Source organism: Sebastes umbrosus, chromosome 10 (assembly GCF_015220745.1).
Source record: "Sebastes umbrosus isolate fSebUmb1 chromosome 10, fSebUmb1.pri, whole genome shotgun sequence".
Taxonomy (NCBI): Eukaryota; Metazoa; Chordata; class Actinopteri; order Perciformes; family Sebastidae; genus Sebastes; species Sebastes umbrosus.
In genome coordinates this window covers 21,753,033-21,778,411 of record NC_051278.1, presented here as the reverse complement: position 1 = coordinate 21,778,411, position 25,379 = coordinate 21,753,033, and the positions used below count along the sequence as shown (strand labels likewise).

Here is a 25,379-nt window from a genome sequence, read left to right as displayed (position 1 = left end):
GAATTAACAATCCACACCGCAGACTTTCACAAAAGAATGGCTCTTACTTTTATTCGCCCCCAGACTACAAAAAAACTGACTGTGTAAAACTTTTCTTTTTGATGTTTTAATATTGTTTCCCATGGCCATAATCCACTACGTAAAATAGATGTCAACATCATCCAGCTTTTTTTGCACCATAAAATGTGTTCTTGCAATGCCAGTCTGAATATAGAAAACTGTTCAGGTTACCACAAACATTTAACCTTTTTGAAATAAGAATCTGATATGCACAAGGTGTCTCGCTTGCATCACCCATGCAGTGTTTTGTTTGTTTGGTCCTCATCGTTTCACTAGTATGAAATGAGTTGGTTTCTTTCAGCTGCAGCCACCGATCAAAGTCTTGACACCAGACGCGCTCCGCACAAGTATGCAGTAACCAGAGCCAATTGGTGATGGACACCAAACACCCCGTCACAGAACTTTAGGGGGCCCCAAATAGGCTTCTATTCATCTGCCTGTACAAATCACCGCCTGGGCAAAGAGCCATATTATCTTAGCTGCCCTTTCTAGTGCCCTCCTGAGTCACTGGCTATTGTGAGCCAAGAGCTGCTGTCTGCACCCCAGAGTACACAAATCTGACTTTGAATTACCATTAGATTTTAGTCCACTACGGAGGTCAAATTTAGTTACATAAACCTAAAATGTTTTACAGGCCCAAACAATATCATAGTTTCCATTTAGTGTTGAAGCTTTTCTTTAGTTTAGTGCTAATAAAATGTGAATAAACAACAATGCAGTGCAATTACAGAGACCAGATTTGACCAGTCATTTGCTTGAGATGGGTATTATTGCAAGTAGGATGTAACTCTGAGGTCTGAGAAGTGAAGCCAATGCTGAAGTGTCTTAAACTTGCATTCTTTCTAATAGCCAGTAGGGGGCGAGTCCTCTGGTTGCAAAAAGAAGTCTGATCGTATAGAAGTCTATGAGAAAATGACCCTACTTCTCACTTTATTTATTACCTCAGTAAACATTGTAAACATGAGTTTATGCTCTCAATCACTAGTTTCAAGTCTTCTTCAATACAGCATGATGTTCGTTTAGTAAATGATGGTTCCACTTAGAGTCAAATGGACGGTATGCATTAGGGCATGGCTGCCTTGTGGTTGACAGGTCGCTGCCCCGGTGTTTTCCGCGTTTTCGTCTCAGAACTTTTACCCATTCACAGTGTGTTTACAGTTCATAAAAGTTAATTATAACATTTTATTACATAGCTTTATTGAATACTCCATTTTATTTCACAACAATGACCAGCTCGCTGTACATTATTCCTTACTTGGTCACCTAAAAATGTCTCATGTCTGTTCGGTTGTTCTTAGCTCCACCCTCTCGTGTCACTTCTGGTTGCAAATAACCAAGATGGTGACAGCCAAAAAGCCAATATGGCAACGGCCAAAATGCCAAACTCGAGGCTTCAAAACAAGTCCACATACCAGTGGGTGACGTCACTGTGACCACGACCACTTCTTATATACAGTCTGTAATCTTTAATGCAAAACATGGAAGCTATGTCATATAAATGTCTTGTAATTAAACTAATCTGAAGGGAGACGTAGTACATCCAGCTGCAGGGTCATGCTTCGTTTGATATCTACAATGCCTTGTTTAAATGATTGTGCACGATAGTAGGGAGTATTTGTAGTCGAAGTGTCCTGCAAACTTTTCTCTTCCTGGATTTTCTTTTAGTGTGGCAGGAACAGTGAGACGTAACCAACAAGAAGACTCACTTTAAGCAATGAGAATCAGATCTGATCAGTAGAGGCTCCACACATGTGCTCTACAGTTCTCTCTCCATTAAGCTCTGGTTTCCCCATCATGAGGAGTCGCTTCATTAAGTAAGCATGGCTCCGGGGTTGAATTCACACTCGACCTGCCCTCTCCCATGACCCCACTTGCCAATCACTACACACTACACACAAGCGCAGGAGGTTAGCGCAGACACGCACGCATGTACAAAAAACACATACTCATTTTCGCTGTCGAGGTGCCGTTTGAGCTCTGATGGAACACGTCCCGCTTCAGTCAAACAGCACACGGTTACAACCTTTACACATGACCGTCACGCTCCTCAACTCCCACTCTAACAGTCGCGCAAACCCGGCTACGTCGCCGCGCCCATTACTCAGTGTCGGCACTAATCAGCAAAGCAATCTGCAAAACTGATCAAGACGAACATTCCCTTCTCGTCTCGACTCCCACCACCAGCACCAGCCCCTCTCTGCCTGCAGAGGCCCAGTTGTGCTCCACTGACTCTCCGGGATAAATGGAGATAATGGGAGTCATATGCTAGCAGTCGGTTTGGGGCAGGCCTACATGAAACATTTATAGTCCTCATGTAGTCATGGGGCTGGAGAAGAGGGAAGGGATAGAGATGACACAGTGAAGTAACAAAGACTAGACTGGTATAACATTTCTTTATCAAAGTGTGAACAACCTGCCCATATGTTCTTTTATGATGTGTCCCTTTTTTTTTTAGTTACTGTCCCACAAAACTCATTTAATACGCAATGCACACTTGCACCCTTCTCTCTAAAGCATGTTATATAAGTGCAACCACCCTTTACTTAACATGAAACCACATGTTGCACGGGGCAGGATAACATAGTAGGCCTGGAAGATCCATTAGCCTCGTGTGTTGCTCCGCAGCAGAAAGCTGTCATTAGGAGGAGTTGATTGAACCATGCTGGAACTCTCTAATTGGATGGTGTCAGTGTGTTTGGTGGTTGGCTAATGACGGAGAGAAGCTCAAGCCCAAGGTCACTGCAGCTATTCCTACTTTTTTTTTTTTTTTTTTTTTAAGGATACCCAACAAACATTTCGACGTCAATCTGACGTCTAATCAGCGTTTGTCCTGGAGGTCGGTACGGCTCATAGACGACATCCATCCATGTTGTTTCAATGTTTGATAGGCGACAGTTGAACCTATATAAAATTTACTTTTTTTCTAAACACCCACATACTTATACAAGCAAAAATCATCATAGTTACCTTGTAGTCTGCCCCAATTTGTGGTTTTCAGTGTAGCTTCCGCTGCCACCTACGTAAAATTGGATATTGACACAAAACCTATAACAAGCACAGCTCTTGTAGATAATTAAATATTTCTCAATCTGTTGAAAACTGGTTTTAAATTTTATTTAAATGCAGATTGCATTTTGAATTTTAGTGTCTTTTCGCAACTCACCTGCTACTCGCATGTGGAACTCGCCGTAGAACTGATATCACCTGTTGTGCATACGTTAGAGGCCAAAGGGATTAGTGTTAATGCACAAGAAAAAATAGTCCTAAATGGAACTCGAGGAAATGCAGAAATAAAACATTCAGTTCAGCCCCTATATTGGCCATATACATGATAACATATTGCATTTAGAATAATAACACTTTTCAATAACACTATTCATGTGTAAACACTACCATGTACACTGATACAACGTATGACATTACAACATTATATGGTTGTTATTTTAAACAGTGTTAATTCAGTCACACTAGATCTTTCCCATGCATTAACTAAAATCAGAGTATAGAGCAGACATGACAGGGCATGTTAAGCATATGGACCATCTGCCTTACATATAACTCCCTCCATGTGTTTTTCAGAGTTTGTGTTTACTGCAGCAGCTACCGTCTGTGCTTTACCATCTGCATGTGCAGGCGGTCGATGAGGCAACCGCAGCTCCATATATGTTCCTTTTCTGTCCATGCTTCTTTAGCCACATCTAACGTGCTGCCTTTTCCCGGACTAGCTAAACGTTGCTTTCTGTTACAGCATGTTCAGATTCCCGTATGTTCTGTGCATTATGTTGACATGCCAAATGTTTCATTATCAAAAGGTTAAGGAAACTATTTGGCATTTGGCAGCATGTTTTGTTGACAAAGACAGTCGTTTTATAGGCGTGTAGGTGTAGCTATATGGAGAACTGAGTGGTTAAGTTGCTATAAGTGTCAGGGTGGTAAACGCTGAACGGAAAAAACATAAGTCAGCACTCCTTTTTCTGAACTATGTCAGTGAAATAATAGAAAAATTACTTACACATGCTCATTCCCCCTCATTGAGGAAGCCATAATCTGTGAATGAAGCTCAAACAGCAAAGTAATGTTAGCAAATGCATTTAAAGGGAGGTGGCACAGTAACTGCAGTTTGCACGCTTCTCCTCACATAGGAGCAGCATTGGATGGTACATATTTATAGGGATTTATATAAGCCTTTGACATTAGATTGTTGTCTTGTGAAATGTTGTGTAAAAGTAGTCATTTAAAATATGAAAGTAAAACCTAACTCAAAGGACCCGTATGTAGGATTTAGTGGGATGTGTTTAGGCCCATCTCTTTGCTCGTCTTTTCTGCCAGAGATGCACCCAAAAGCTGGATTTTTTTTTGTCCTCACAACTTTTGTACCTGTGTGGACGCAGTGTGGCAAAGTGGAAAATATCTGTGTTGCAATGTTCTTTCTGTTGTGTCCCACATATGACTGTGTCAGTATTTAAATGAGTTTTCATTGGGGCTGTCAAAGTTAACACGATAAGAGGGCGTTAACGCAAATTAGTTTTAACGCCACTAATTTCTTTAACACGTTAACGCAACATAAGAATGTTTTAGTTTGTAGTGGGCTCAGCTTTAAAGCCAGACTGAAGATACTAGCCTCATATGAAACTAAACAAATTGGGCATCCAATGTCATACTAGCATGTTGGGATAGAGGCTAAATAAATGTTATGATTTGTGCCTATTCGTATGTTAAATTCAGTAGCTGTGAGGGTTTCTGGACAATATTTGTCATTGTTTTGTGTTGTTAATTGATTTGCAACAATAAATATATACCTACATTTGCATAAAGCAAACCTATTTGCCCACTCCCATGTTGATAAGAGTATTAAATACTTGACAAATCTCCTTTTTATAATTTATTCATTTATCGATTGACAGCCACGGTTTTTATATTTACCTTATTCATCTCTTTCCGTCAACACAGGGATCAGCTGAAGCGTGAGATTCCCTCTTACCTTCTACCTCCACCACCACCACCGCCATCAGCACTTTGAGGGCTGCTCCGCAGATGGGAGGTCATCAACCGGTCGTCTGTTTCGCCCAAGTGCACTATCTGCCCTCCGCCCTCATCTAAGATGGCTGCCCGTGGCCTCCTCCTGCATCCCAACACACTGGAGCAGAGCTGCGTGTTACCATGGTGATCATTTTCTTGAAAACACTGGAAAAGAAGAAGGGTGTCGATGATGTGAGGTCCGTGAACACCGAGAGACGGCTGGTGAGAGAAACTTAACCTTTTCGAGCTTCGCACAAAGCGAACCGGTTGTTAACCATTGTTGCATGTAAGGATCTGCACACAGTGTTTCACATGTCAGGCAGTAGTCAGCAAAATTAATAGGTCAGTGATTATATTACATCAGTGCATGGCCACATGCCACAGATGCCACATTTAGTCACGTATACTGACTTGCACAATGCGTGTAAGCACGCCAGAGCACAATCTAGTAGCCTGTTCATAATGGTAAGTCATTTGATCTTTAGCTGTCATTAATATCATAGTGAAATAAAACTTACTTTATTACTTACTTACTTATTAGCTTACTTTATTAGCTGTCTTTCCCTCAGCCACATGAGAAGATCCATATCTACCAAGGTTCACTACCAAGAGGTCCAGGATGATAGAATGTTTTCTCCTGTTTAAATGTTTATGCTAAGACAGGCTAAACATGCAGACGTTTGACAAATTTAAGGAAAAACTTTTAAAGAAATTAGTGATTATTATATTTCCTTTTTCACCTACACCTTAGTTTCAGTTGTAGTACCAAGAATGTCTTACGTAAGGGATGATGAACAGCAAGCTGGTCATTGTTGTGTAATAAACCCTGACAGGGCGATGTGGTCTTGTGTCACCCTGAAGGTGTTTATTTCACAACAATGACCTGCTAGCTGTACATTATACAGCTTATTACACAGCTACTTACTTAAGAAATCAATATTTTGACACAAAAACGGCCCGCCAGAATCTGACATCAGAACTGCGCCCATAGCAACGGTCTGTTATACATAGCAACGGTCTGCTGTAAAGAAATAACAGACCGTGATTGACCAATCAGAATCAAGTATTCTACAAAGCCGTGTAATAAAAAATACAATAAATAGTATAGTTTACATTTTATTTTTATCTCACCACTCCATTTAGACAACAGATGAGTTGCGTAAAATGTCTAATCTGATCAAGGCTTTCAATCTTACTGCTGTTATCTCCCTGCCTCTATAAATAACTTTATAGGCTAAATAGTTTGTCTAACATCAAGATGACTTTGGTATGAAAAGTCAACAAGCCTTACAAATGGGTTTCTCTCATTATTTTTTATTACCTTGAGAGCCTAATTAGATGAGACTATGAATCTTGTTTGTGAACTCAGTTAATATTGCCTTCCCCTCATGGGTTAACCATGCTGGGCCTGAAGTTTTAGTGTAGTGTTTTTGTTTTGTTGATAACCTCAAGGTGAGTCAGAGCAATGTATCACGGCATTTCCCTTTTGTCCTTTGTCCAGACAGCCACCACCCATGTTGTAAGTAATGAACTGTGAGAGAGGATAGGTGTCTGATTAAATAGGTGTGTGTGTAGAAACTGTTATATAATCAACAAATAACATTTGCTCTTCATAGTAACTATGTAGAGTATAGAAGGTGTGGTGTGTTTGTTAAGATGACTCTACAGGGTGAAATTATCGTCCAGCATCATCTTACAAGTTGAAGTAAATTTTTAGCAAACTGTGTAATGAGTATTTGAGTCTGCTTAAAAGAATAACATGGTGAAGAAATGAGCTCATTGTATTACATATAAAGAAGACACTTCTGACAGACAGTTGCTTTCTATTTTTAGCCTTTTTCTAAGTTAGCCGTAGCACAGTGGCAGAAGAAGAGTTCAGTAAAACTGGCTGAATGCAAGTCAAACTAGGGCTGTGTTATGGCAAGAATCTAACGATACAATACGTATCAGGATACAGGGGTTACGATTCAATATATTACGATATATTGTGATACAGTAAGCAAGCTGATATATTGCCGTTTTTAAAATCTAATTTAAGGAAAACTGTCAAGTAGTAGTAAAAAGAACACACCACCATATGCATACAATCTGAAGTTTCTTTATTATGCAATCAGAACAGTACAATCTGCATTTGCATTTACCACAGTAACATCCAACATCATAGCACTACTTTGAAAGGGTACATACACTGAGGGGGCGCATCTCTTTGCAAATGAAAGAAAATATTGACTGAGTCAGTCTTTGCATGTAAACTATTAAAATCAATACAGCATTTTTGAGAATCGATACAGTATCGCAAAACATGATATTTGATATTTTCTTACACCTAAGTCAAACGCAGTCATTTGATCTGTTGTTGATATTGATGAGTACAGCTTAAAGTAAGCAGTTACTATAACTATTCTATATATTGGGTTGGCTAGGTTAATTTGCAGCATTGGGTAGGTTAATCTGTATAACAATGCATTGCATTTTACAGTATATGTATTTTATAAATATAGTGGAGTACATTTATAAAGTAGCTTAAAATTGAAAATACTCAACTATAGTGTAAGTACCTTAGAATGCACTTTAGTAAAGGCACTTAGTTACTTTCCACCACTGAACCTACAGACTATTAAACGTACAGAGATGAAATCAATATTGATCTTCTCATTTGATCGTGGTTTGATGGCAAACATGAGACTTTTGTTCTGCACTTTTTGGTTTATTTTGTGTCTCCCTGACTGTCGGCCCTTCTGTTTGCCTGTCCTCCACAGCGTGAGCTCCACACCATGAGCAGAGGGACCACCCTCTTCTCCTGTGGAACTGTGGGTGGGTTATCTCTATTTATACCTCTCTGTTAGTCTTTCCTTCTTTGCTTCCTCGTTCATGCAAAAATCCCATCTCTCTGTCTTCTGCATTCACTCAAGATCCGGACAGTAATAATGGTTGAGGTGGGATCCTTTGTCATAATATAATTTCACAAATATAACAATAGTATAATGGATTGCCCTTTTTAATCCCTTGATAAATTGAACCGCCAACATCAGCGGCCCTCTCTATAAGCGTCTCATTGTTTATCCACTCTCACTTCTCCCTTTCTCTGTCAGTCACTCATCCCCCTCTCATGGTCAGGGTGCACCTGCCTCCACACAACGTTGCACACCACTCCCATGGGAGTCAACTGTAATTGAATATGCTGTTGCCTATGTCAACAATTTTCCCTTTGGCTCTGTTAGTGTTGCAGCAATCGCCCCCTGTGTTAAAAGACATGCTACTGTAAATTCAAAGCTTGGGTGACGTCACAGGGAGGAGCGTGTCTCACCGTTTCCACCGTCAATGTTGACATTGACATTGTCTGGCATGTCTTGTTAGTTCAACCAACACTTTGTCTCTTTCTTTTCAAAGGGTGGCCTTTTGAAGTTCATCCCTTTCTCCCCTTTGTCGAGTTGTTTTCCTAACATTCCTGTCAGGTCGTCACTGTAGCCCCCGTGCATTGTTTGTCCGCCCAAAACAATGATTTCCGTCCACCAGCCTGTGAGAGAGAGCATGCCAAAGGACGGGATTTTGGATCAGCAGGGGGAACTTTTTGCCAAGAGCTTCAATAGATTCACGACTTCACCACTTGGCTCGGTAGCTCAAGCCACTACGGCTCTTTACTGTAGGTGTATTATCTCCCACAGCTGTGTGATAGACTCTTTTGTGCGGATGGTGAGACAGCTGGCAAGTCTTACTGCTTTCTGAAGCATATCCTGCTGACTAGTGGGAGTGACTTGCCAACTGTTTCACTGGCTGATTCTTATCGTAATATGAAGTTTTTGGAGTCGGCAGTCTTGTAGGTCAAGGTTTTAGATAGTCAGGAGTGGGGATGTTGCTCGTTCGTTGGATACCTCAAAAGCGGCGCCCATAACATTTGGTGGAACGGCTTGCTTTGTACTGAGGAACTGGCAGATTTAATTTGTGATCTTGGATTTCTACCTTAGACAATTTTGGATTATTGTCCGTAACTATGAAAGTATTGGAGACAAGAACTTGATTCTAATGCTAACAGAAGAGTCTGGTGTCATCCCAACTTGGAGCTGAGGTTTTCTCTTCATGTCCTCCAGCTGTTTATGTGAAAAATAATCACGACAAGGCACGACTTGTTGAGTCATGCTGTCAGTCACTAAACCATACAATATATCATCATCAATGCCCCATTTGTCATAAAAAACAACCAACTTCTTCAGACAAACAAAATATTAATGTCTTAAAATTAGGGCTGTCAATCGATTAAAATATTTGATCACATGATTGTCCACAGTTAATCGCACATTTTTTATCTTTTTTAAAATGTACCTTAAAGGGAGATTTGTCAAGTATTTAATACTTTTATCAACATGGGAGTGGGCAAATATGCTTGTTTTATGCAAATGTATGTATATTTTTATTATTGGAAATTAGTTAACAAAACAAAACAATGATAAAAATTGTCCATAAACCCCTCACAGGTACTGCATTTAGCATAAAAAATATGCTCAAATAATAACATGGCAAATTGAAGCCCAACAGGCAACAACAGCTGTCAGTGTCATAGTACATGTCCACAGCCTCTGTCCTTTCCACGCTTCCCATTCATTGTCTATGCAAGCAGCCGTGCAATGCATTCTGGTAGCGTGGCGGTGCGATTTGAGAGACAGGGTGTCACGTTGGCTGCTCCTCATTTGCATAAAGTTGAGGTTTAGGCTACTTTATGCAAATCAGGGGCGTCTGGCGCGAGTCGCCGCCTCTGGAAACTCCCTAGAAACTTTTAAACTAACTGTTGTTGATCCAAAATAAAGACAGATTCATCAACTGCATGGCTTATTTCTCAAATAAAATGTTTTCAGAAACACATTTTGTTATATTATTTTTGTGATATAAGAGAAGAAAGTTTCCAAACGAGCCGCCATGTTGGTTCCAGTTTGAAAGCTGGGAGCAGCAGCCCACGAGGGAAAGCGTTCGTCCAATCAGGTGCAGAGTGCCTTGTGTCTAGTGGCAGCCCATCAAGCCAAATCGCCCCTCTGGACATGTACCATCAGTGTGCTGACTTGACTATGACTTGCCCCAAACTAAAGGGGAAACTCATAGAACCCATTTTCATTAACGTATCTTGAGGTCAGAAGTCAAGGGATCCTTTTGAAATGACTATGCCTCACCAAAATTTAGCGCAGCTTTGGAGCATTATTTAGCCTCCTTCACAACATCTAATATGACATGATTGGCACCAATGAATTTCTTAGGTTTTCTAGTTTCATATGATACCAGTATCTTCACTCTAACTTTAAAACTGAGTCCGCTACAACCTTAAAAATCGCAAGTTGCGTTAAAGAAATTAGTGGCGTTAAAATTAAGTTGCGTTAACGCGTTATCGCATTAACTTTGACAGCCCTACTGAAAAAGCAATGAGATTTGAATTGTCTGTTTTTTCTTTTCATCTTGCTGTCAGCTTTCAGTACAGCTCCACATGAGCAGCACAGGTTTGAACTGTGCAGCTGCAGTGTTCTTTTCCTCTAGGCTTAATCCTGTCAGTCATCATAGGGCAAATGACTGATGACAAAGTATTTGTTTAGATGCATCAAAGCTTGTGAATGTCTGCGGTGTGTAACTAGCCCTAAATGTACTGTAGAGTTACAATAAGTGTATGTTCAGTCTCTTCACCAGACAGTAATCTCCAGCTTATCCTTACAGCAACCATTCCCTCTTGCCTACAGCTTGTTTCTGTTTGTTTGTGCCTTTTGTGTCTGTGTGGTTAAGTATTAAATGTTCCTTCCAGTCATCATTGCCCTTCTTTAACCTATTTGTACCTGCAACTGATATTTTAAATTTCCTTTTAAATGTAAATGTTCTCTGGGTTTGCCTAAGCTCAAATCTGAAGAAATTTTCATAATCGGTTAAACCGTTTGGTTGAAAAGTGAGTTTTTCTTTTCATACTAAATTTAGTCTTTGGGCACATGGGACTACTATTTTTTTTTGTTTTTGTTTTTGCCAAAAATGGCAGAAAATACCCTAGAATAAGCAGTAAACATTTAGGGATTTTTATTATTTCCAGTACACACATTTGAGAGGCTCCTATCTACATATTCCATATAAATAAAAGGTGCACGGAACTATTATATATCATACAGCAGGTAAAAGCATTCGCTTGAGGAGTCATTCTCCATTAGTTTAAAACAAAAAAAATTAAAAGTTCTACTGTTAGATACTCGCTCAAAGTATGACCATACCAAATTTCAAGACTTTTGACTAATCAGAACAAATGCTGTGTCATTTTTCCGTATCATACTAAATATAATCTTTTGGCACAAATGGGTTACGCTAGAATTCATCCTGCTGTAATTAACATAATGCAAGTTTTGCTTATAAGAAAGAGACATACAAAAGGGCTGCTATTGAGGTCAATGAGAGTGAGTTTGTATGTTTTGAATGTTGCAGAGGCAGATCGGTGGCTGGACCTGGGGCAGAGCTGTGCCATCCAGCAGAGAGCTCCCTGCCAGTCTGGAGCCAGTCTGGAGAGCCTCTGGGATGTGATGCCGGAGCCAGGGAGCTGGCACTGGGCCAAGGAGCCCGGCAGCGCCACGGCAATCACCAGTCTGATAAGAGATCTCAGCCTCGGCGACGGCGGCATGACAGCCCCCCTCTCCCATGCCGCATCCACCACTGCTCACTACACCACTACAGCCACCAGCCAAGCTCCCGCGGCGCCGCCGAGCAAACGCCAGTGTCGCTCTCTGTCGTTCTCTGATGAACTCAGTGGGTTCCGCTCATCTTGGAGGCCCCAAGGCTCCCGGGTGTGGACGACGGTGGAGAAACGAAGGTGCCACAGCGGAGGAAGTATGCGAGCAGGAGGAGGAGGAGGAGGAGGTGGGGGTTTCTCCAGCGGTCATTTCCCCGCCATGCAGCGTAGCTCCAGCTTCAGTTTGCCCTCCCGCTCCAGCATCCCCTCAGACGTAGCCCTGGACCTGCCGTTCTTCAACCAGCGACTGCCTCTCCACCCTCAATTCACTGCCTGTCCAGTCTCCCCTACCTCTCCCTCCTCGCATCATCATCACCACTCCCGCCAACACCACTTCCTCAGGCCCCTCTCCCTCTCCCACGAGCAGATCAGCCTGCCAGAGCTCCAGAGAGAAGAGGCGTCGGAGGCCAGCTCTCCAGACTCCACCCCGGAACTGGGGAGGCGAGCCGGCCCGAGAGCCAGGGGCACGGGGTGTCTGTCTCGAAGCAAGTCCCAGCCCTGCGTGCTGAACGACAAAAAGATCGGCATGAAGCGCAGGAGGCCTGAAGACGCCCAAGAGCAGCGTCCCTCCCTGGACCTGGCAAAGATGACTCAGGTTAGCTGGAAACTTTGAACACATGTTGACATGCACAGACAAGCACACACACTCACATTCAGTTGTGTGTTATTATAATTGGACTAATTTCACAGAGTGTAGCATCACTTTCATTCACTGATTAAACATAAATCAGCATCAATTTATTTCCTAATCTTGCTTTAATGCTGCAAAATTTGCTCTATTGCATTAAGTTACATCCTGGACCAAACACAGTCACCACACAGACAAACACCTTTTTGTTATTAGGCCAAGGGGAAGTTCAAGAGATCCTCAAACATAACCGGGCCTGTCTCTCTCGGCGTCTGATCAGGGACTGGATTAAATCAAGCTGAATTAAGTTTTCTGGGTCAGCGGTCCGAAGCTTCGGGGCTAAGTGATCTCAGGCCTCCCTCCCTCCAGCAGCTCAGGGAGTGGTGCTCGCTGAAGAAGCATTCCTCTTGTTCGGTCACGCTGCCTAGCGCCACGCTCTAGCAAGACCGCCTCCGGTTTATCATTTCATTTACTCTGTTGGGTAAACAGCCCATAAGGAGGTTGGACCCCCTCGCCGTTCATTTGCTTCCTCTCTGTATTTCCATCTTTCATTCCCTGTACTGCTTCAACTCTTTCCTTTGCCCTGTGTCTGCTATCAGGCAGCTAGAGCAACCAAATGTGATTTATAGCAGGGCCGGCCTAAGGCATAGGCCATATAGGTGGTCACCTAGGGCACCACCTTCGCCCTCTTAAAAAAAAATATATATATATGTATATACAACAATATACAATTTTCAAAGGGGTCCCTTGACCTCTGACCTCTAGGTATGTGAATGAAAATGGGTTCTATGGGTACCCACGAGTCTCCCCTTTACAGACATGCCCACTTTATGATAATCACATGCAGTTTTGGGCAAGTCATAGTCAAGTCAGCAGACTGACACATTGACAGCTGTTGTTGCCTGTTGGGCTGCAGTTTGCCATGTTATGATTTGAGCATATTTTTTATACTAAATGCAGTACCTGTGAGGGTTTCTGGACAATATTTGTCATGGTTTTGAGTCGTTAACTGATTTCCAGAAATAATTATAAACATACATTTGCATAAAGCAAGCATATTTGCCCACTTCTATGTTGATAAGAGTATTAAATACTTGACAAATCTCCCTTTTAAGGGACATTTTCAACTGATAAAAAATGTGCAATTAATTTGCGATTAATAAAGCGGCTGGGGGTGTAGGGTGGTGTGGGGGGGAATCCAAATTGCGTCTGCCGGCCCTGATTTATAGTGGAGATATTTGGATGACACAGAGCTCTGAATTGCTTTCCCCACGACAAGAGTTTGTTTGTTCTTTTTGTAAGGTCAGAGGAAGCGGTGGAACAGCCAGAGGGTAAAAATGACCCCTGGACAAACCAAAACCCAAAATAGAACCGTGGAAGTATTTTAATGACATGTACCGTTTTGATGCTTTGGCAGTGCTCTGATGTTTTTACGAAGCCCAGAAGGATCTTGATTTTTCACATCCTGCGTCATTATTCATTCGAATGCTCTTGAAATTCTGCATAGAAGCTGTAGCAACAACAATAGCAGGCTCTCAGACTCCTGTATATTCCTGCTTTCCTGCACTCGCATCATTCACATGACACGCTGGAATCTTCCTCCATCGTACCTCCTGTCACGGAAATATTGTCCCTTTCCTGTTCTCTTATTAGAAAGTACCATCAGTGTATCCTTCTACCCCTCCCTTCCTTTTCCCAAAGATTTGTGTTCCCAGCCAGTCACCCTCAGGACGTAGCCAGGGATGGATCAACAAGGCTTTGGTAATGGAGCCTAGCGAGCATGTTTCCTCTAGTCATGCCAGCTGCTAAGAGGGGAAAATCAAGCACGGTGATCACACATATACGTGCAGATACACACACATGGAGTCAGTTTTACGTTGCCGCCGGTTTGCGGGGATTCTCGAATGCAGGAGCAGATGATTCTAGACATAGTGTCTGTCCTGGGCAGGTAACAGGCAGAGCCATTGTTTCTCACCTCAGACTTGAGTGATTGCATGTGCTCAGCGCCGTTGAAAGGAGTCAGGTTGTGCAGGTTAGATTAATCATTTCAGAATCCACCATTACCGTGTTTACTTTCTCACTCCCTAGCATGCCTGGAGTGAGGGAAGTAAGCAGCAACGCAGCACATGCAGCATAATTTAGAACACATTTCCGTCTCTTTATCTTCCTACACTACTCCGACTTATCTTGATCCAACCAGGCTGGAAAAAGGCTGCATCTGGTGTGCCCAAGAAGCTAAACAAGCACAGTTGTACTATGTAGCGTAAATTAAATAACCCGAAGCAGCCGTTGAAGATTCTCGTAGTTGTCATAGGTTAAAGAGGTGGTTTGTCTCAGTGAGAGCCAAGGGTAAAGCTCCACTAGCTGGCAAACTGTCTGGAAAAGGAGGTGATAATGTGGAAACACTGGTCTGGTTACAACCTGTGTCTGTTTAGGGAACACATGAGATTTTACCGCCTTGCAGTTATAGATGCATTGAATTGCATCACATTTTTGGCATTTAACTTATTTCTAACTTCAGCTGTTTTGGGCCAATAAAGTTTGCCCCAAAACAGTTGACTTGTTGGAACTGACCACTGACGGTCTGATTTAAGTGACGCTCTTCTTCCATTTCCCCTTGCTGTGCACACACACACTTTCTCCCACTCACTCGCTTCATCACAGCACTCCCAGACTTAAAAGTCATCCCACTCCTATGGAAGCATTTGGCAGACTATATTAAAAGGAAAACGTAATCTCAGTATTTTCATTTCCCACTTACATACATTTGTCAGACAATGCCCATCCTAGTAGTGAAAATGCAAATTGCGTTATTGAATTTTCCTTTACCGGATTTAAAGCACATGTAAATGAGAAATGAAAATGCTGTTGTGAGATTACTAGGGCTTTGAATCGATTCAAATATTTAAAAGCAACATTTTTTATCTGGTCAAAATGTACCTTAAAGGGAGATTTGTCAAGTATTTAATACTGGGAGTGGGCCAATATGCTTGCTTTATGCAAATGCATGTATATATTTATTATTGTAAATCAATTAACAACAAAAAAAAAACAATGACAAATATTGTCCAGTCCTGATTAATGCATATGGAAATAAATATGGAAATGAAAATGCTATTGTGAGATTACATTTTAATTTTAATTTACTCAAATACCTCCATACCCTTTGCCTTGCATTAGGGTATAAATCTAGAGATATCACTTCTTCTCATCTACACTCACCTGTCACCGTACTTCATCCATCAGTATTAATGAGAAATACAGACCATGTGAAGAAAAACAATAGTGTAGTAGTATGTGCATATTTGTCACAGAAAAACATTATCACTTGTCTCACTGTTACAGACATGTTTGTTTTTTTTAATTTGTTGGACTAAGCAAATGCAGAAGGTTGTTGTAAAGTCTGCTGGAGGTTTGGGAGTGGTGGTGGTGGTGGTGGTGGTGGGGGGGGTTAAGGATTTTGAGGGTCAACATATTACAAGTCCCTCCGGTGTGTTGTCAGTGGAACACGGTGTAATTTGGCCTCCAGATTCCTCGACCACGTCAATGAGGGCGGGTGTGAATTCTGGGGATGCATGTCATGCTAATCGGCTGTAGCTCTACTACCGTCGGGATTTACGTGCGACCACCCCCAAAATTCCTCGAATATCCTCCCTGTCAGTGTGTTTATCAACTCATTCCTCGGTCCACTGCCTCATCTTTATCACTGACTGCCCTTCCACCTTGGCCCTTCGTTGTTGTTTCCTCGGCGTAGTGGGTGTAGCGAGCTGTCAGATGGGGATCTCTTGATTCTAGGTCTTCTTTTCTGAACGATCGGTGCTCACACTTTGCTTTTGAGGAATAAACGGCCCGTGTGAAATGGCCCGTTTAAAGAAAAATTAGAGGTTATCTTTGGCTTGGCTGTGTTAGCAGTATGGGTTGGGGGGGGGGTTGAGCCAAAGCTTGAATGTGTGTGTGCGTGTGCCTGTGCATTCAGGAGAGAAATGGCAGGGTGAAGAAAGGGGGTATTATTTCTGCAGGGAAGCTGGCAGACAAACTCCTCACTCCTCTCTATTAATATCTTCTCTCTCTGCTCTGCTCTTACCCGCCTCTCTCCATCCCTCTCCATTCCTGGCATGGCAGACATGGTGATCATAGCTGAGAATCGAGCCCCGAAGGCTCTATGGGAACACCTAGGTGGGTGTCTTGAGGTGCGGCGCGCGAGGTGTATAAGGACATGTCGTGACTTGTCCCAAAAGTGCCCTGTAGAGCATCACCAAACCGGCACACTGCACAGTCACCTCTGCTCGTTCAAGCCTTTTGATCCAACTTAACATATTTATCATTTTTCATCTAACTTGTTGGCATTTGCACCTTTCTGCCATGCGTTCCCTCTCTGTGGTACAGTGAATACCAGACAAATATAAAAGAGCAAAGCAGACACAGATAATTGACGAGGAGGTGTGCAAGTATGTTGTCTGGCTGTCAGGAATGAGTTAAGTTCTACCGTCATTGCCTGCACCTCTGCCCTCTCTTTTGTTTTACAGTTGTTTGCTGTTGGAGGTCTGTTTGCCTGTCTCCCTCAGAGCCGTTTGTGGCTGGATGTTGTTTATCTGACCTCATTTCAGCACGGGGCTGATCCAAAGAAATGTACTCATATTTTGAATCGGTAAATAGCGAGCACCTGCATGTTTTTTATATTTGTGCGTGTACACCTCTCTGTGTATATGTGCTTATTTGCGTGCTTATGTTTCAAGTTCACACGTCCTTTGCCAGAGCGCTTAGTAGGGTGTTGTTTGTTGTTTGCCCTAATTATCAGGAGGATATTTGCCTAACCGTTTGGCTTGTGTTTCTCCCAAAGCAGCTGCCTTTCGATCCCCACGTTGTAGAAAATGTCGGTACAGTGGAAGTTCTGGTTGGGTTGATTGTGGTCTGGAATAATGGTTAATGTCTATAAGAGTGTAAAATTTTGTTTTATTTTATGACAAATTGAAAAAGTAGACTCGCTGTTAGGGAGTAATCCAATGTGAATGGAAGAAAGTTATAATCCTTAAGATTACCATTATATCATACTCCATTTTTTGTTACTATTTCTTTATTTTCATGAGTTTATTATCACCACGTCGGACAACTTCTTCCGTCTTCTTTTTGAAAACAATGTTACATCATGAATCCTCTCAGTCCACAGCTTGTTTGACTGTGTTGTAAACAGATACAAGAGTTCCTCTTTTGCATGTCTGGCGTGTTTGCTGCCCCGAGTTGTCGATACAAGTGTCATTTTGAACCAGTGGGCAACCTCTGATTCTGAAAAGTGAAGCTAATGCAGAAGTGCCTTAAACTTGCATTCTTTCTAATAGCCAGCAGGGGGCGACTCCTCTGGTTGCAAAAAGAAGTCTGATTGTATAGAAGTCGAAGGCATCAACAGTTCATGAAAGTAAATTATAACGTTTTTGGTTCCTTTTTGGTTGTACTTAGCTCCACCCTCTCGTGTCACTTCTGGTTGCAAAGAACCAAGATGGCGACAGCCAAAATGCCAAACTCAAGGCTTCAAAACAGCAGTCCACAATCCAGTGGGTGACGTCACAGTGACTATGTCCACTTCTTATATACAGCATTCTTTCTAATATCCAGCAGGGGGCGACTCCTCTGGTTGCAAAAAGAAGTCAGATTGTATAGAAGTCTATGAGAAAATGACCCTAACTTGATTTATTACCTCAGTAAACATTGTAAACATGAGTTTATGGTCTCACTCGCTAGTTTCAAGTCTTCTTCAATACAGCATGATGTTCATTTAGTAAATTATGGTCCCATTTAGAGTCAAATAGACCATAAAGCAGGGGATGCTTTAGGGCGTGGCTACATTGTGATTGACATGTCGTTACCACGGCCTTGTCCGTGTTTTAGTTGTAGAACTTTAACCCTTTCATAATGTGTTTTCAATTCCTGAAACTTAATATCAACATTTTGGATGCCTAAAAAGATCCTATTCAGCATTCGGATGGACTTAGCTCCACCCTCTCGTGTCACTTCTGGTGCACCATAAATAAATGATATATAATAAATAAAGTTTACTTTAGCGAAGTGGGCATCGTCAGTGAATTTCCCATGTAGATACTCTGACACAAATGGTACAAAACAGACACAACAGAAACCCAAACTAGCAGAAGAGTCCACAAACTTTCCAATGTAAGAGATGAAGAGCAGGAGTCTTAGGAATTTCACCACAAAATTACAAGTTAACCCAAAAGAATTAAGAGAGAAGAAAGACATCGAACATAAGGAGAACAGTGGAGAGATGGCGACGGCCAAAATGCCAAACTCGAGGCTTTAAAACGGCAGTCCACAAACCATTGGGTGACATCGCGATGACTAGGACCTGGGACCTGTACTATTAAAGCGTGCTTGACAAATCAACTAGAACTGAATACTTAAAGGAGCACTCCACCGAGTTTGGGCTCGAGACTTGTTTTACCCCTTTAAGGATTGTAACTTTACAGTGCTAATTCTTTAGTCAGTAAATGATCAGATTAAGGAAGTAACCTAACTGCTGGTTACGGCAGCGGGTTATGGGAGAGCATGAGCTTAGAGAGCCTACATATGTGTGGTAATAGTGAATATGGTTTGTGTGTGTGTTCCATCTGGGTGGGGGTATGCTGAAGTGAAAGGGGGGGTAAAAAACACACAGGCAAAGCTGGGTACACAGCAGAAATCTAACCCTGCTCCCCCAACCTACCACCACACCCACCCAACTCCCAGTCAGCCTCGGTAGGTTTTATAGAAAGCATATTGAGGAGAAGCAGCTTCTCCCCCTTTCCTCTCTCCCTTCCTCTCGTCTCCTCCTCTGCTGTGATAATTAGTAGTGGGGTAATACCGGGGGTTGAACAGAGAGAGAGAGCGAGGCCTCAGAAATCCCCTTTTCCACTCCAGTGGGGTAACTACAGCAAAAAAGGCCTCCTCACATGAGCACCTTGAGCGTTTGCAGATGAGGTATCCAGCGTTTGAGCAGCTTACATGTTAAGTTAATCCAGCAAAAGCGAGCCAACCTTTAACTCAGACAACCAGAATCCTGCGTTATAGTTTTCTTTTGGACCGTGATAAATCAGGGCAGGGAAAAAAAAGTGAGTCTACTAAAGTGAGACTTAAGAACGGGAGACTCCCAGCTCATTGTAACAGGAAAAGCAACGTCCGAACACACTAGGGAACATTAGAGGTGTCCGTCATGTAAGCCGAGGCTCTATAGAGAAAACCTCATCTCTATTCACCTCCATGCCTCCAACATCTGCTGCTGGGGCACTCCAGAGATCATTAACCCCTTCACTGCGCTGCACGGCTGCCTTTCTTTGTTGCGGGGAGGAATTCATGGTGGAAAGAGTGCGTGGAAAACAACTTCTTAGTGAATTAAATCTCTCTAAGGTCAAGTGTTGAGAGCAATTTTTCACATACATATTCTCCCATACTCTGCCTAGTGGGCAAAACTACAAAACATCGTATACAAGTTTGGGTTCCCAGTCATGCTGTATGTGTTTCACAGTGGCTACCACAGTGATGAATAAGCCTAGAGCACAGTTTGAAACCAGATCCCTTTTTGTGGTTTGCAGCTCATCCCTATGTTTTGTGTATTTTTTCTGAAGCCAGAAGGTTTTGTGTACGTTCCACGGCGGCTTGTTTGTGTACTCGTGTGCTTGCGTGTTTACATGTTCACATGGCGTCGATGAAAGGGAACGCCAGCTTTTTTGGCCGCCCGAACTGAAACCCAATTTTATTCTGGAAAACCCTGAGCTTGAATTCCAGCCCCTGACAAAACCCCTGTACTTTTATAGCCTCATTAGAGTGAAGCCAGAATGTGAACACGAGCTGAGGTACACAAACCAACATCTATTCCCCCTCTTTGTCTCCTCCATACAGAAACTTCAGACTTTTCAGAGCTTGAGCTGCCCCGGATTCTCAGCCACTGACGGCTGCCTGTCGAGCCTACCCCCTCCCACCTCCGGCCAACCAGATTTGGACTTCGCTGCCGTGTCCGAGCTGGGACTGGACTCACGGATGAAAGTGGCAGGAGACGACGAGGAAGAGGATTCATCCTACGAGGAGCTTGACAGCGACTCGGCTTGTAGCGTGGACTCGCGGCCCGGCTCTCCTGGGGGCATCACAGGAGGCAAACGCACCCTCTGGAAGGGTGATTGTGGGACACAGAGGGACATTTTCCAGCTGGGGGGAGAGCTAGATCTTGACCAGATTGAGAGAAACTGAACATTTCGTAGGAGATTTTAAAAAAGACTGTGTCTGGACTGTTGTGGAAAATTATTGGACATTGATGATGTACGAAGAGATGGCTACTGAGAAGGGCTGTGAGGAAAAGAGTGGAGGACTTGGAAAAGGGAAAGACAAGGAAAGTGATACAGATGGAGGATTGAGTATGTTGTTAACGGCTGCCTTTTTAATGACACATTTGCCTTGAACATTCTTACTGTTTGAATCAAAAAGCAGTGACTTTAGTTGTTTTTTTATTTGGTATTCAGCTTAACTCAGGAGTAGGAAAGTGAGGGTTAGTCTTAAAAAAAACCTCCCAGCCCCCACTGTCTTTTCAACCTGATGACCTTTCCAAAGTCAGCTAACCTTAGGTTTGTAGTACTGTAGCAGTAGCTGGGCTCACCTGTATTTAGCTTTGTTTTTTCAGAGAAAGTGGGGGTGTCAAGGCTGGGGAAAAACAGGTAGGGGTGAACAACAGGAAGAAGTATCTTACCCATGACTTTCCTCTTCATCTTTTGCTCACACACGAAAATCTGATTACTATTTTTTTTTGCTGAATGTAGGCTCAATAAGCTTTATGAGGAGTTCGGACAGTGCCTTCTTTTGGATGCTTGCTCTACCGGTTCTCTAGCCTCACCGAAGCCACCTTTTCTGACTTTTTTTTTTTTTGTAGTTTCTTAATATGCAAATTGTATATTTGAATTAAACACTGAATCTCAAGTTTTCAGTTCTAATATCAATGTATATTTTTCTAAGTAACTGTGTTTTTTATGAGCTGTTTGTGAAGGAGCGAGAATACAAGGCCTTTCTTCTAACGGAATGGACATGAAATAAATGTACAAGCTGCACTCGTATGTCTGGTGGTTTGATTTCAGCTCATTAGTGAATGATTTGTACTTTTAAGCGAGATTTCTGTGGAAGACAGATTTCACTTTGACAGATCAAAGGTCTGAGTAAGCTGCAAAGTTTCCAGATACTCTTTAGAAGTTGTACTCGCTCCCCCGTGCTCACTTCCTGCATCACATTTCAGAAATATTTCACTGAAGCTCACTCATTCAAACGTCATTGTTTTGAATCTCCATAGATGCATTTTTGATGTCCTTGACCTAAGACTTAAAGTATTTAATCAGGATAAATTGCAAGATTGTCCATAGTTCATCGCGATTAATCACACATTTTTGTATCTGTTCAAATTGTACCTTAAAAGGGAGATTTGTCAAGTATGTAATGCTCTTATCAACATTGGAGTAGGCAAATATGCTGCTTCATGCAAATATATGTATATATTTATTATTGTAAATCGATTAACAACACCAAACAATGACAAATATTGTCCAGAAACCCTCACAGGTACTGCATTTAGCATAAAAAATATGTTCAAATCATAACATGGCAAACTGCAGCCCAATAGGCAACAACAGCTGTCAGTGTGTCAGTGTTTTGACTTGACTATGACTTGCCCCAAACTGCATGTGATTATCATAAAGTGGGCATGTCTGTAAAGGGGAGACTCGTGGGTACCCATAGAACCCATTTTCATTCACTTATCTTGAGCTCAGAGGTCAGGGGTGTTTTTTTCTGAGTATTATTTAGCCTCCGTTGCGGCAGTCTTGTATGACATGGTTGGTACCGATGGATTCCTTAAAGATAGGGTCAACGATGTTGGAAAGCTTGCATAATTTGAAAGTAGCGTCGCCTCAGGAGCTCAGCCTAAACCCACCCCCTCCCCTCGGGGCTCTTTCCAAGGCAACGCCCCCCCACACACATGCACGAGCACCGCCGCATCGTAACTACTTCACAGACACAGAGCGGAGAGAGGCCCTCAACTCAACAACGCTACCTCATGACAAGTACCCGCGGCAGTGCTATTTTTGGCTGAGTTTTCTCTTCCATTCTCCAGTAAACTTGCGCCGGCGACGCGCTTTGAGTTCAGGCTGTTGCGCGCCAGTACGAGCACGGAGATAGGGAGTCATCTGATTGGTTCTTTCCAAGCGGACCGCGAGGCATTGATTGGTAGATGTTTTTACAGGATTACAGCAGCTACAGATGACGGCTCTTTTCCGGTCCTTTTTCAGAGCTCATAAGTAATGGATCGCTGTCGGGGCATAAAGACCATTTTAACCAATATAATAAATAGTGTATACTGGATAACATTGTTAACCCTGCCTTTAAGTTTTATAGTTTCATATGATGCCAGTATCTTCAATCTACCTTTTAAAACTGAGTCTGCTACAACCTTAAAAATCACAAGTTGCATTAATTCGTAAAAAAAATTTGTGGCAATAAAACAACTTAGCGTTAACGCGTTATCGTGTTAATTTTGACCGCCCTACCTAAGACCTAAGCCATTTATAGCTCTTGATGAAGACAGTAAGTAAACATCTGTGTAATGCCTTTATGTTTCACACCAGCCCCAAACAAAATGGCAGGAAGTCTAGACATGGAATATCCCTGGCCTGTAACCCAGCATTGACCAGAGGAGATGATGTCAGGGACCCGGGACCTGCGAAGGCAGACAGACAGAAGTGTGTTCCTCCCTGGGATTTCCTATCATGTCTCTCTTATGTCTGTCCAAGTCAACACTGAAACAAACTCAATGCACCTGCCACCTTTTTACAAAATCTTTAGGAGTCTCTCTCTCTCTCTTTAAACTGCATAAAGGCTTGTGTCGTCATTATCATTGGCCACCGGGGAGGCTGATCGCTGACATAAAGTCATAGGACGGATTGTTTTTCCAAACACCGGGAGGAAAGCCCTGGTTGCATAACAGTATTTACGTCCAAAACAGGATGTTCCAGCCAGTCGCAGCTTTTCCTTCGATCATGGCCTTGAAGGAAGGTGAACTCCGACATCTCAACCCTGAGGTGTTGGCTTACACAAACACAAACACGTACAGCGCACACATTCAAAGGCCCTGGAATGAATACTGAGTGTGCTTGGCTTGCATATGCAGAAAACGACATTAACTGTCACTATTTCATTCCCAATAGGTGAGAGTTTTCCTCTCCGTCGTCCGTAGATGTTGCAAGAATAGGGATGATTTGATGAAAAGAAGGACAGAGGGTTCAAATACAGAGGATGGAAAACAGGCTCGGACATCTGCTCACGCCTCGCTTCTTTTATCTTGACACAAAAAGGCTGGAAACACAAAATCCCGTTGCCATCAACAACAGCAGTCTGGTTGCACGCTGCTCCCAAAGGTCAGTGAACCACACACAAACACACACACACACGTTTCCTCTCTAACAGGAAGTGGCGGGCTAAGCGGGGGAGAGAGTTAATATCTGAGGTAAAAGTGCTATAAATAGGAAGCATTGTATTTGCGGCTGGCAAATGCAGACATTGGAGAGATGGGGGCAGGAAAGGCCACGTTAGTCAAATTCACAGCGCCTTGGAATGCACACAGCCTCGATTACATGTGAGAAAACATTAGCGGCGTTTTCAAGGCGAGCTGTGTTTTTTATGCCGTCAGCAAAAATCACTTGAACTCTGACAACTTCAAAAGGGGGTCAGAATAATGACGTGACTTTTTCTCAGCCTTTAAAGTTGTGATCTAGTGTTTATGTTGCTGCAGCTGGGTGGGAATCATGCTTGTATCTTAGCTTCAGAAGAATGTTTCTTATGAATACTGATATATTTGATGCCTCTAAAGCCTCCTCTTGTTGTCCTCTGGTTGAACAACAGGGTAAATGAGACATTGTGTATACTGCAAGCGAGCCTAAGCAGAGCAAATAAAGAGCCAGTACAAAAATGTATAAAAATATATAAAAGTAACATGATTACAATGGTATAATATCGTAACTTATGTAGTAAGTTTTGTTTTTAAATATCAAAAATACATAGACCACGTTGATCTACATGAACACTTCCTAGTACGTGCACTATTTGCTTCTCTGCTGCTGTTCGTTGTGTGCATGTGTGCAATGATCACCTTGTTAACTGAGAGAATTCAAACATTTTTGTTAGTTATCATGTGTTTTAATGTGTGGTTAAGTAATTATCAGAGAATATTACAAAGAAATTCTTAATTTTAAAGGTACTCTGTACAATATCCAGAGCATTAATGTAGCAGCAAACAAATATTGTCTATGTAAAGATATAGAAGAGTAATGTCTACCTGAGCAGAGAATGAAGTCTCTCTCCCTCTGTGTGTGTTGTAATCAGAGCTACTCTGTGCTTTGTTGATATAGCCGGGCTGGTCTCACATGCTTGTAGTGCATGTTGCACTGCTGTCATATGGTGGTTACAACTGATAACGCCGTCCCGACCGACGGTGTCGTTGCAGAAGCGTAGCACCCACCCTCCGGCCCCCTTTCACGTTAACATTCTTACACCGAATTCACACCAGGCAGCAGCGAAGTGTGTCTCGCTGCAATAATTACATATTTATGCAGCCGGGAGGCGTATTCGTGTGTTTCAGAGGGGAAGAAATTATTTTGTAACATTGGTCAACATGTAACAGGAGTAACAGGATATAGTAACTGATTAGAGAGTACAACTATTAAATATATGTTCATCTGTGTGAGTGAACAGTATGTTAGATATACTGTGTAAGAATAGAGCACGGAAAATGTAATGAATGAATAAATATTGATAGGAAGCAATAGAATAAACAAAAGAAAAAGAAAGTCGGTTGAAAAATGAAGAAATATACTTGGATGAAAGTTGCTCAACAATAAGCTCAATTATAAGCAATAAGCATTGCTT

The 25,379-nt window shown here is 42.3% G+C and overlaps 1 protein-coding gene across 5 annotated transcripts in view; it reads left to right on the top strand.

The window, feature by feature from the left end:
• LOC119495440 (protein FAM53B-like) overlaps positions 1-25,379 on the top strand; it is a 51,416-nt gene that overhangs the window by 7,166 nt on the left and 18,871 nt on the right. For 2 of the 5 annotated variants that reach the window (XR_005208489.1, XR_005208488.1), the window contains exons 2-5: positions 5,011-5,301; positions 7,839-7,893; positions 11,515-12,410; positions 23,663-23,872. Coding sequence is in view for 3 of the 5 variants with exons in the window: in XM_037781875.1 (XP_037637803.1) it covers positions 5,221-5,301; positions 7,839-7,893; positions 11,515-12,410; positions 20,328-20,672 (1,377 nt within the window). In the remaining 2 variants the exon portion in view is untranslated. Of the gene's footprint in view, positions 1-5,010; positions 5,302-7,838; positions 7,894-11,514; positions 12,411-20,327; positions 21,527-23,662; positions 23,873-25,379 lie in introns of those variants that run through there. The other 3 variants (XM_037781875.1, XM_037781876.1, XM_037781877.1) reach the window with 2 other exon arrangements.